The 12,379-nt window shown below is 55.4% G+C and overlaps 1 protein-coding gene across 1 annotated transcript; it reads right to left on the bottom strand.

Moving 5' to 3' along the window:
- Positions 1-2,664: 2,664 nt before the first annotated feature.
- LOC122394530 (transcriptional activator protein Pur-beta-B-like) lies at positions 2,665-11,867 on the bottom strand (the record flags this gene model as incomplete). The annotated part of the gene is made up of 3 exons (XM_043391467.1): positions 2,665-3,978; positions 4,602-4,829; positions 11,619-11,867. Coding segments are annotated over 3 exons (684 nt in total), but the record flags the coding sequence as incomplete, so codon positions are not given.
- Between the last annotated feature and the right edge of the window lie 512 nt (positions 11,868-12,379).

The following is a 12,379-nucleotide window of genomic DNA, read 5'->3' as shown; positions in this document are numbered from 1 at the left end:
GGGTCCGTTGCGCTGACCCTCGGCCGTGCCCCGCGGCAGCGAGTGGCACCTGTGCATGATGCGCGCCACCATCCCGCGGCCCTCGTGGTTGAAGAAGAGCGTGCCGTACGCCTCGGACGGGTACTGGGCGAACAGCAGCGGCTCGCTGTCGGCCGGCACCGACACCGGCTGTCGGTGGTAGCTGTCGCCGTGGTCCAACGAGGTCAGCAGCATTACGGTCGAGTTGCGCACCTTCAGCGAGTAGCCCACCAGGTGCCGGTTGGTGTTTTCACACCACTTGGTGTCGTCACAACACGGCGTGGTGACCAGACGGGACACTGGCGGCACACCGTCCGGGAAACTCTTCACGTCGAGCACCCGCTCAGACAGGTCGCCGGCCAGCCAGCTGATCAGCTGACTGACGCGAACGCGCAACACCTGCTGACCGAACAGTAGGTAGAGGAATTTTCGGGAGAAGCTGGCGCCCGTCAGTGTTTTGGACACCAGACCAGCCGGCAGCAGGTTCTCAGACAGACAGTCGGCGTGGTCCAGGAAGCGGTTGACGCTCACATACACATGGGAGCCGGCAAAAATGGCCGGAAAGCCGTGCGATGTCATGACGATGTGAGGCAGCTGTGTCGTGGAAACAGCGAACACCGAGCTGTTCCCTCTTGGAGGCAGCTCTGTGGTATTCCTTGAAATGTCGAAGTTGGTGTGACATGGCGAAACCTGCACTAATGGTGATTCACGCAGAACGTTGGATCCCTTGACACATTGCGCATCACATTTAACACGCCCCAATGACACAATAACTAAAATTACATTAAATTCGTAAAACATTGTATCAACTTTTTGGTAAGTGCAGTCTTTCTCTTTCCGAAACACGGCCCTTGCTAAAACAGCTCCCGAACCAGCTCCCGAACAGCCGTATTTGAGCCGCCGCATGAGGTATTTTCTCAGAAAAAAAGCTTTGTGCATTCGTGCTAGCCAACCACGAATGTCCGCTTTTCAGAAGATCAAAAGAACAAATAAAATAAAGTGCTCCCCAAAAAAAACCTGACCTTATATAGAACTTGTCTTAGAAGATACATCTACCCGCAGCCGCACGCACGCACATGGGATCGACACGCGATATGCCCCAAACATGTATTCGGTATATTTTAACGCTTAAACCAAGGCTAGCTAGAACTGAGTTACCGTTTGAATACAGTGTAAAACGATGAACATTCTAAGCCGAAACACTGAGGGTGTCTACATGTCACTCCCAGTTATTTCCGAAACGCGCTAACAACGCCACCGCCCGGTAGGCGAGATTTTAGATTCAAGTATTGCGGTACAGCATACCTTCAGGCGTTTACTTCTGGTGCCATCTAGCGGCGAGAATACAACTAGTGATACGCCTAAGCAAGCGCAGTGCTCGACGTCGTCTCTCCGGCTGCATATGCAGATTATGCCGGGCTGACAGTGTTTGTGCACTCATTTGATGCGATGCCAGACGAAGATGTGACGTTGTTAGGCGTCTCCCTCCCGGAAAGTGTGTGTTCGTTTCGTACTGCTCTACTCCGAAGTCCAAACATTCTACACTCATTCGACACTGATTAAATTCGATAAACTGGGTTGAGCCGACAACAAAAAGGCTGCGCTGATTGCACCCTATTTAGAAGGGAGTGTCTCGGTGTGACAGGCCACTCAGTCCCTCAAAGTCAACCCGGAGACACACTCGGCACGGATGACGGATCCGTCCTCAATCGGCTGGGAAGGGAGCTCATCAGACTAGAACGGGTATGTGTGATCACTGTTACAGGGTGATGGTGGATTGGTGATGAGAGCAGGACGATGGGTGATGAACTGAACTCCCATGCGTTCTCTAGTATCGACAGCTCACCGACCACTACACGAGAGGATAAGGTTAGATTGACGCTTCCCTGTTGAAGAACAACCAATTTCTCTGAAACAGATTTATCAGAGTTTCAATTGGGCGTCTTATCACCATTGGTGAAATACATCTCTTTCATTGAATGAATACGCATATGAGAACAAATCAGGCAGTTCGTTCACGATGAATCGTAAGAAGTTTCTAGCGCGGAACCAGGGCTGACCTCAAGTTAGCACCCCGCGCCTGTGGGCGTTCAACGGCCGTCCACTATCTTCCCGTGCAGCGGGCAGCGCTCCAGCCACGTGCTCTTCCATCCGCCGACGGATCCCCAAGGCGTATTCCCATCGATGTTTCATTCATTGCATGAAACCCCTCGTGGTCTGACCTGCGCAAATGTAGTTAGTAGCCATGATCCCCGCGGGGTTCGAACAAATGTACCAACTTCTGCTCATCGAGTCGCATCCGGTCTCCGCGAAGACCTTGTGCGTAGTGTGGCCACCCACGCTGCTAACGTATGCAGGACAAGGAAATGATTGGACATGTGCCGAGCAAGTTATAGTAGGCGCTCCCAAGTGCATCAAACTTCAAAAGTAAGCGTGGGCGACTTTCCAAGGGTCCACGCTACTACAGCGCGCTCAATTCCTGCCTTCTTAGCGGCTGACTGGAGCACCGGTGCTCAGTCCTACTCGCTCAACGCAAGTGAGCTCCAGTCATTAGATGCCTACTGATAACTCCCGTGCACAATAGCCACCGGATCTACGTCCCTCCATGACCTCTGGTACCGCCCACCCGGAGTCCAGGCCACACGCTCCGAGATGACTCGTGTATTTCTGATCAGGCCCGGAGCGATGGCGCGCCCAACCACGCGGCAGTCTCTCGCGCTCTCTCGCTCGCTCGCTCGCTCGCACTCGGCCTCACACGCTGTGCACGACGGCGCCGCCGCCGCCGGCCAGGCGCCCGCTCCAGACCAGGCCGCGCGCAGTACAAACTAGCGAACCAAAGGGCTGTGTGCGACCGCTTGCCATATCACAGCGAGCGTCTAGTTCTTGTGACTAGCACCGAGGACATTACACGCACACCACGGAAACAACTCACGCACGCACGCTGGCGAGCGCAGCACCACTCACCACCGGCCGACGGCGCGGCAGTCCAATCCAGCTCCAGCTCCACCGGGGCGAGGCGGCCGCGCACCGCACTGCACGCGCGCGCGCGCGAGCGCACACACAGTCAAAGAAAACCAAATGGCAAACAACGAATAAATAAACTCCTCTTTAAACAGCGACAAAGCGGCGGCCCGACAGGCGGGCGCCGGCCGCGGCCCGAGGACCAGCCGCCAACACCACACAATGGCAGTATTATGGCATCCCTGCGGAGCGTCGCCAGCGCGCGCGCCACCTTGTGCCAGCTCCACAGATCGCTCACTCGCCACCCAACGGCCGGCTAACCAACAACGCAACGATCAAAGTGATAATTTGTAGCCGTGCCCGTGGCGGGCGCGGCGCCCTGCCACCCCGGTCCACGCGCCGCCCGCTCGTGTCCGTCCGTGCCTGTGGCTCGGTCGCGGTGCGGCCGGCCGGCGCTCGTTAAAGCTGCAGCCACCGTGACTGTGCCACGTCCTTCACTGCGCCGCGCCGCGCTGCGCTCCCATTGCACTGGGGCGGCGGCGGCGGGCGTCCGCCGCGCCCTTCCTCGCCGCCGCACCGCGCCGCCTCCGTCCCTGTCCGGCGTCTCTCTGTGCCCGTCTCGGTGCGCTGCGTCTGTCTCTCCGTCTCGGTGTTCCCGGTCTCCGCGCCGCCGTCTCTGCGCCGGCCGTCTACCCACTGTCTCCGGTCGGCGCGTCAGAAATTTTGAAAGACACGAATTGAACGGCGGCCGTGTTGCAGCGAGTCGATCGGCCGTTCGGCTCTGCGCACCGCTCACTTGCCGGCGACGGAGCCGGGCGGGCCGGGCGGACCCGGCGGGCCCGGGGGACCCGGCGGGCCGGGCGGGCCGGGCGCTCCACTCGGCTCCTGTGCCGCCCGCTCTGCCTCCTGCATTTTCTCTACGTACTCGCCGAATATATCACGGAACCGTGACCAGGACTTCTCTGGAATGGTGATGGAATTTCTGAAGTTGGTTTTCACCTGAAACAGAGCATACGTTTGTTAGTCGATACATCTGTTTGAGACATGATGGACAAGCAGAGAGCAAACAGCATTGACGAATTACATCAAACTTAGTCACTGGGGGCGAGACATTCCCGTCAAAACACTAATCCGCGAGAGCACATCGGCACGGAAACACATATCCACCGCGTGAACTCACTGGAACAATGTCTCAGCACACCCCATGACCGAAAACGCATGTCCGATATCACACAAAGATGGGTGGTTCGTCAGAAGAACAAAGTCTCAATGCACGAAAGACACAGAGCATCGGGAAGCAGGACACCGAAGGATGAAGTGTTGGGGGGACCGAATATACACTAAACACGAGATGTCAGTCAGTCAAAAGTTATCTGAAAGTAAGCTTCATCAGCAAAGGAAAGCAGGTTCATTGAACGGAGGTGTGGTCAAATGCTTGGATGCTGGTAAGGGATGCATTATGTAGGACCGTATGGGAGATAATGCATTGCAGCGTCACATCGCTCACTTGTGTGAAAGGCAGATAAACAAAAACAGCGCGATCAAATAACACTAGCATGACCCGAACGCATAGCACGAGCAACCACGTCTCGACAACGTCCATTTTCAGACTTTCTACCAACCTCAGATATGCGCATGTAGATACCCCGATCATTCTGGCCGATATCAAAGTAGAAGTTTTTATTTTCAACACGCATGTGCTTTCCCTCTGGCAGCTCTCCCTTGAAGCCGCCGTCGTCCGTTCCGAACTCGTCGAGCAGATCGGTGAGCGCGTCCCGAAACTCGATCATGCCCTGGGCGGGGATGGCGATCTGCGAGCGCGGGCCGCCGCGCGGGATCGTCTGGGACACCTGTCGATAGAGGGGGGGGGGGGGGTTAGGTGGGTCTGGGGACGAACTTCAGGGGGGGGGGGGCTTCGGGTCGGGCTGGGGATGAGCGTGGATAGGGTGGGGTGGGTAGGAACTGAGGTGGTATCGCAGCGAGATGTGGTGAGACATTATTGTGCGAATATCCCACATGTCACATGGGCAAATTGGCTGACAAAAGGCTGCACCTAATGGAAATATATGATCGACAACAACCCGCACAGACGAATTTACCAGTGACAAAAGCTTAACAATGTCACAAATTAACTTGCACAAATATTCGCTTAGCATGAAGAGCGACATCGCTCCAGCAGCAGACCATACAAAGCAACGGAGTGTCATATGCAGCCAGCATACCACCAATAATGAACAACTACACGAGCTACGGCGCACCGCAATCCTCACCGGGCCATGAGAGACACGCGAGGCTCAAACCAGTCAACTGCACAATATGTTAAATTAGGATGGGTTAACGAACGGCATTGTACCTTGCAACGGTGGGCTACGTGAAAATGTATAACGAAGGCACTGAAAAGATCGTTAAGGTCCGTGACCAACAAAACAGGTTTCAGGTAAATAACTATACGAATTGAATGCATAGTTATTGCACCCATAAACAACTAGTCCGAGTTCGCGAATTACTCCCAGTTTTCTCTCACGGCATTCCTCCCCGTCACCACGCGCCCGACCGGCCGTGACACACGCGGGGCCGCGTCACCTCAGCCGGCGGCGCCGTCCGAGAACCCACGACCGGGGCATTCCTGTGGACCTCGCACCGCCGACCGCCGGCCGTGAAAGTCGGCCGGCCCGCCGGTCCGTTGGCTCGTTTGGCCCGAGGCCGACCGGCAGCCCGCGCCATGCACGCTGAGCGCCACCCGCCGTGGACTTTCCTGCGGCGGCCGTTGCCGGAAATTCCTCCAGCACGTGGGAGGACGCCGGTGGGCTGGCTGGTCGGCGCCAGGTGTGCTCCCGGGCAGCTGGGAGGGTAGCTCGGTGCGGTGGGAGGGGGAGGGGGCAGCCCCGCCGCCGGCGCCGGTCACACCAGTCCGCAGCTGGGGGCGGCTCGGTGGGGCAGGGAGGGGGCAGACACTCAAGCCCCGCCCCCTGACGCTACACGTGGACGGCCCGCCAGCCGGCCCAGAGCAAACACTAGCGCCGGATGCACGTATCACCGTATCGCAGACTCACTATCGAGCGGGACCACCGCGGGTGGTAGGTAGTAAACAACACACGAATGACCCCACGAAGCCACGGCCAAAGTCGAACTACCGGATAACCAATCAAACGTATCAGCTAACATCACTAGTCACCGAAGATGTGATAACTACGAAAAGCGGGGTGCAGCCGGCTCAACGAGAGCTTCGTGGAAGACGCTAGGGGCAGGGCAGAATGCAACATGGTGCACAGCGCTCGGAACTTTCCTCGCGAACCCCATCACCCGGTTAACCGCACGCCACGGAGGCGGCGCGTCTGGCATCCACGTGGCTGGCGGCGGACAGCCGGCGGGGCACGATTCAAACAGGGCCAGGCAGCGCCGCCGCGGGCAGCGGATCGCTGTACACAGGCGGCGCCACAGTCGCCGGCCTTTCCGCCGTCTGGCCGGCCGTCCGGCCGACCAGCCTGGCTGGCGGCAGCTGCGCCGAGCTGCAACACACGCCACCAGCGCCGGAAATGGCTCGCATGGGCCGGCCGCGCCCGACGGTTGGGCCAGACGACGCCGGCCGGCCGGCGGACCGGTGGAAGGGGCGGCAGCGAGAGGGCGGAGGAGGGAGGGAGGGAGGGAGAGCCGTGAGAAGGGCGCCGCCAACGGCCGGCCGCCGCCCGCGGCGCTACCTGTCCCGCTCCAGACGGGCCGCCGCGCCGGGGGCCGGCCGGCCGCTCGCCAGTCTGCAATGCCGTCGGACCGGTGTGGCGGCAGGAGCGGGCGGCCGGGCCAACGGTCCGCCGGCCGGCCAGACTGGGCGGGGCGGGCCGGGCCGGCCGACCCTGTGCCGGAGCCATGGGCCGCCGCAGACGCAGCCGTTTACGGCATTCCAGGGTACAGCATACAACCAACGAACAACGACCCTGCAAGTACACTGACAGCACTGCACAGGGCCTCGGCTAACATGTTAACTACTGGGGCAAATGCCCCAGTAGAGTCAAGGAATGCCCCAGTAGTGGTCAGGCTTTGCCCAACCTCCACAAAATGAGAATACATCAATATTAAGGTACATTCTTTCATTCGGGAGCGGTTGAAGACGTTTGTGGCAAGAAATCAGGGGCGGCGGAAGAGGGAGTTACGGTGTGCAGCTGCACCCTCAATTTCCATTAAAGAAAAATAGGCTGCATTGGCAAACATATCTTTTTGCACCCCATAATCCATCTTTGTTTGAAAGAGCGTCAAAAATAATGACGAGATTACTTCGGCCACTTCGGCAAATTACTTGGTCAGGTCAAAGGTCAGGTCATGGTGAAGACCAAATTTCGCCCATTTTCAGGTCGAATATCGACAGTTTACAAGATGCCGACGCATAACTCGGGACGGGAACCAATTAGAGCTACAGCACCGCGGAAAAGCGCATTTGATAGCCATATTAGCATGCTTTCTGCCTCTGGTTATTTCTCTTAGATTTGACCTAACGTCAACGGTTTTGCCTGCAAGGGGCAAAAACTACCAAAATAGACGATTTTTCGGGAACAATTTTTCTGCAATAACTTTTGACTCATGCCTTGCACAAGCTTTCTTTTACCGACATCGTGTTCCTCTCGTCAAGACATCAAATTAACTACAATTTGACCTTGAACGTCAACTTGAAAATTCGACCTCAGGTCAAGGTCATGATCTGACCGGAAATTGTCATGTTGCATATCAGTCGATCTGAATCGTCGAGCCAAACACAACTAAGGCATTTTCATCGCTCTAGCATGCCTCTTTCAAAGTTATTCGCGAAAAACTGTTAGATACCATTCGTGAACTGAGATGACCTCAGGGGCATAAACAAGGGTCACGGGTGCTATTTTCATGTTCAGTGTGTCGAAGTCACGTACAGTGTTTCATAGTGTTTAGAATAACTTTCCTCCAAAAGAGGTGGTTTTGAATTTTCTCCCATTGACTTATAATAGAGGTCGCAAAATTGAGCTGACCTTAGGTCACCGATGTGAAAATTCCGAGATATAAATTTTGTACATGCTGTTGCTCTTATCAACCGCTGAAAGTTTCAAAGCGATCGGTCACTTCGTCGGTGTAGCTACGGCATACCTACATTGAAACATTTTATGAGATGAGGTCACTTGAAGTGACCTGGTGACCTGATCTTGAATGATCTTGGTCTGAAATTTTTATAACACGTGTAGAATTGATGGATGAAGGAGCGCCGCCGTTTTTGAGATATCCGCGAAAAACCTCAGGAAAAACCGCAGGTGTTCAACCCCCCCCCCCCCCCCCCCAGCAGGGCGCCAACACACTTTGACGATTTGCCCCAGTAGTCAAAATTCCTTAGCCGAGGCCCTGGGCCACTGCACCAGGGTACCCCAGAGCACACAAAAGTAAGAAATCTGGCAATGATAACGCCACCTCTGATAGTTGCGGCGGCCATCAAGCTAATACTTTTCCTCGTAGGTCATAAGCGGAGCTCGTACTCGAGTAAAGGCCTGGCTACATTATGCGTTTTCTGCGTGCGTTTTTTTGCAGGTTTGCGTTTTTTGCGTAATATCGTTCTAGAAAAAAGTCATAAATGATATAACTTTTCCATTAGTTGGATACAAAACTTAATATAATTCTGATATTAACTAAAATTTCATATAAAAAACATCACAAAACCGTAATATCGTTATTTTTTCTAGAACGATATCACGCAAAACACGCAAACCCGCAAAAAACGCACGCAGAAAACGCATAGTGTAGCCAGGCCTTAAAGGATGCAGTCGTATCCACAAGTAAGTTTAGTCTGGAATCTGGACAGCGCAGAGCCAGGGGCTCTAACGTTCCAAGCCGGAAAACGTTGACCAAGGCAGTCCACGGGAGATTGTAAGCAAACGCTGAGGTAAGACCGGGCAGCGCTGCTGGCCACTGTTGTTTGGTCTTGGGCTAGGTCACGGTTCAGGTAGGGGTCGCCAGGTACCCTGGGCACAATGCCGAGGGGGGGGGGGGGGCGACGAAAATGTGCGCCGACCCTTGCAACTTGGCAATGAAAACGGAAGAAACGGCGCGACAGGGGTGTTCCTTTGCTGTCTTTGAAATACTTGGTGTCTGAATAGAGTTCGTCAAGGGGCTGGAGTGAGCATGTTTTGCGAGATATTCGAGCAACACGAGCTCATTTACCGCGAAGCACCGCCTTCTCGGAAGGTTACCGGGTTCAGCAGCTGGAGGGCATTCAAACCTCCCCCGGCAGCGACTGTATAACACAGGGCGACAAAGAGTCCCCTCCGGAGCATCTGGCGTCCGAGTGAGGCCGACAATCCCATCAATCCAGCAGCATTCCGGGCCATTTGAGTGTCTCCATGCACATAATCACACAGATGAACGAAATCCCAGCCGGCCGGCGTAGTCACGGCAGCACACCTAGCCCAGCCGGGCCTGGCAGAACCACACGCTGTTTTAGTACCACAGCGGCGGCGGCGGCGGCGGCGGCAGCCGGGGTCAGACGGTACGAACGAACACGGCAGAACCACGAACCGACCTCACCACACCGGCAGCTCGACCGCACCACACCGGCAGCTCGACCGCACCACCGCTGTTCATGGTGTGCCGGCCGCCGCCGCCACCGCCGCCCACAGTCTTCCGCCGCCAACTTTGTCATTGGACGCGCCGCCCGTGTTGTCTGGCGCTCCGATGAAACACATCGATCCGACTTGCCAGACGATACGAGCCGAATCTAAACAGGAGGCGCCTTGCTGCAAACAACATAACAAAGATAACTGGCGGGACGTTCTCAGCACAGACAGTAGGAGATCTGGCGTGGAGTCTACTCGGGATCAGTAGCTGGCTCCCCGTGGGAACAGACAGCGGCCATCCGAATCACCGCCGGCCGGCCGGGGTGTCGCACGGGCCGCGGGGGCGGCGGTCGACCATGCAGCGCCCCAGACGCCACATCGCGCCACCGTTGCGCAATCTGTCTGGGAATTTCCCGACCACGGCCAGTCTCATAGCGGCCGAGCAACAAACGTACGACAGCCATGAATGGAGCGAGCGTCAGTTGGTAGCAGTCAGCTCATTCAGCGGTGCCCAACAAAACATCTCAGCGGGGCCTGACGGATGCGGGGAATAGCCACCGGCCAACTTTGCGGTCTTTTGAGAGACAAATGCAGATGAATTTTGTTCCTGAATGAAATTTCCCAGCTAAGATTAGAACTGCATTTACCAACGCCCACATGAGATAAAGATAGCAGTTCCGTTGAGTTTCTAAGGGAACACTGAATCCACGTTAGCAACCGCCGTCGCCAACGCTACAGCACGCTATAATTCTAATTGCAATCGCGTCAGAAAACATTTACTGGCACATCCAGTGCCTCAAAAACCAAACGAATATATCCAAACTCCAAACCAATCATCACAAACTTACGAAACAGTGTGATGCGCAGTTTTGCATGCCCCATGTTTGCGGAAGAGGATCAGATTCAGACTATGCTCATCATGTCCAGAGCGAGACAATGTCGAAGCATATGGCATGATACAAAATTTATGGCGAAGCCTTCGCTCACTTCCTAGAAGATAACCAGCATGGTTGTGAGAACATGAAAAATCATTTTTGAACTTCACTGAATGAAAGCCGTTGCAGATTTTGCACCGAAATGGAGAAATGGTCAACGCTAATCGGTAAGGGCGAATCTCAATATCGTTTCTTTATAATCAGCAACCATGCAACGAGCATCCTAGCATTGCAGCCACGAGAGATGCCATTTCCCATGTGAAGGAATGTCGCCTCCAACGGCCTTACGATCTGACATCCACCCGGAAATTCCACAATGGACTGCTCTCTCTCTAGCGTCTACCCCCTCCCCCACCTACAGACTCTGCAAAACGTGTTGCCATTCCTTATCATGAGACCGCCCAAGCAAAGCACTAATATGACGCAAACGTAGCGGACAAGCAGTGAGCGTTGACAGCTAACGTCAAATGTGTACCGGGACCCTCACTGCATCCTTGCATCTGATCAGGGTAGCCTACGTAGCATCTGACCGCGGACGGGGAAATCCAGCCGACAGCACAGACTCCAGCTCCGCTTTCATGCGACAGCTCACAGGAGGGGATTCACCGTATCTAGACCCCGAGTACCTCTACACTTCCGTCACAATCCAACGAGAGACTAGCAGGCAGAAACAACGTCCCGTCTGGCAACGTGGCGTGGCCAGACTACCATATCCACTCAGTGCAGAACAGGAATGCGACAGGAAACCGTGCATTTCAGGCTTCAGGAGCAGTGCAGAAAATGAATGAGCTGCGCTCAGCGAGCAGACTACCGCAGAAGGCGGCCACGAATTCTAGCTGGAACCGGCGCGGTCCCGATTGAAGAAACGCGGAAAGTCTGGGTACTTGCGTCACGGGTAGGATAGCAGCGATTCTTTTTAGCCGTCAAATCATCCAACAAGGGGAATGATACTCGAGCTGCCAATACAGTCATGGATGGGCTTCAATAAAAGCCAGCACACGGGGGAATGCTAAACAAAAGCCCTCTCATCTATGCCTTATCATCAGCCAGTGACCACGCCATCCTCAGTGCGTGATGATGATCTGTGATTTTAGGCAACCTGAAGACGGCTCCGCCCGCCCTGCCCCTGGGACGCGCTACGTACCCGCAGAAACCTGCCCCGCGAGTTTTCCTTGAGGTCCAGGTAGTAGCGCCGGTTGTCTTTGACCATCATCTCCGACTTGAGCTTGCCGTCCTCGGGGAAGTTGTCCGGGCTGGGCGGTCCCAGACTCGAGTAGTACTCGCTGAATGACGTCAGGTGGTCTCGGAACTCTGCCGCTGTCGACAGCGCCAGGAACACCTGACTCCGCCGGCCGTCCGCCGCGATCTGACCACGGGAGAGAAACAGGTCGTCAGACGATTAACGATTTAAAAAGGTCGTCAGAGCATTGAAACACGGGTCACAGCATTCGGAGCACTTGGTACACGGGTCACGGCACGGGTCAGAGCACTCGGCGCATCGGTCAAAGCACTTTAAACACCGTAAGAGCAGGGGTCAGAATACCGGTAAGATACTAGAGATAGATCAGAGCTGCACATAATAAAAGCAAAGCAAACAGCTGGTCAACAGCTGGTGGCACCGGTGGCGCTGGTCAAAACACATATAAGAATACATATATCGAAGAGCGGCGGGTCAGCACACAGTTATGAGTAAGGGAAGGTCAGGGCATGGACCTCTAACCGCACAGAACATCAACGAGCATCGGCATATCATCGTAACAACGGAGCGCAGACGGTAACCCGTAAAACCAGCTTATCCAGCGCCCCTACTCGTATAAGGACCCCTGGGCCTAGTGAGTATGTCCGGAGAATCGGCGGCCCTAGCTACAGTCGGCTGACATGAAGCGGCTCGGTGCTCCGCCTACG

The sequence above is a fragment of the Amphibalanus amphitrite genome, unplaced genomic scaffold, assembly GCF_019059575.1.
Source record: "Amphibalanus amphitrite isolate SeventyFive unplaced genomic scaffold, NRLGWU_Aamphi_draft 000596F_arrow, whole genome shotgun sequence".
NCBI classification, from domain to species: Eukaryota; Metazoa; Arthropoda; class Thecostraca; order Balanomorpha; family Balanidae; genus Amphibalanus; species Amphibalanus amphitrite.
This window is presented reverse-complemented; position numbering and strand designations above follow the sequence as displayed.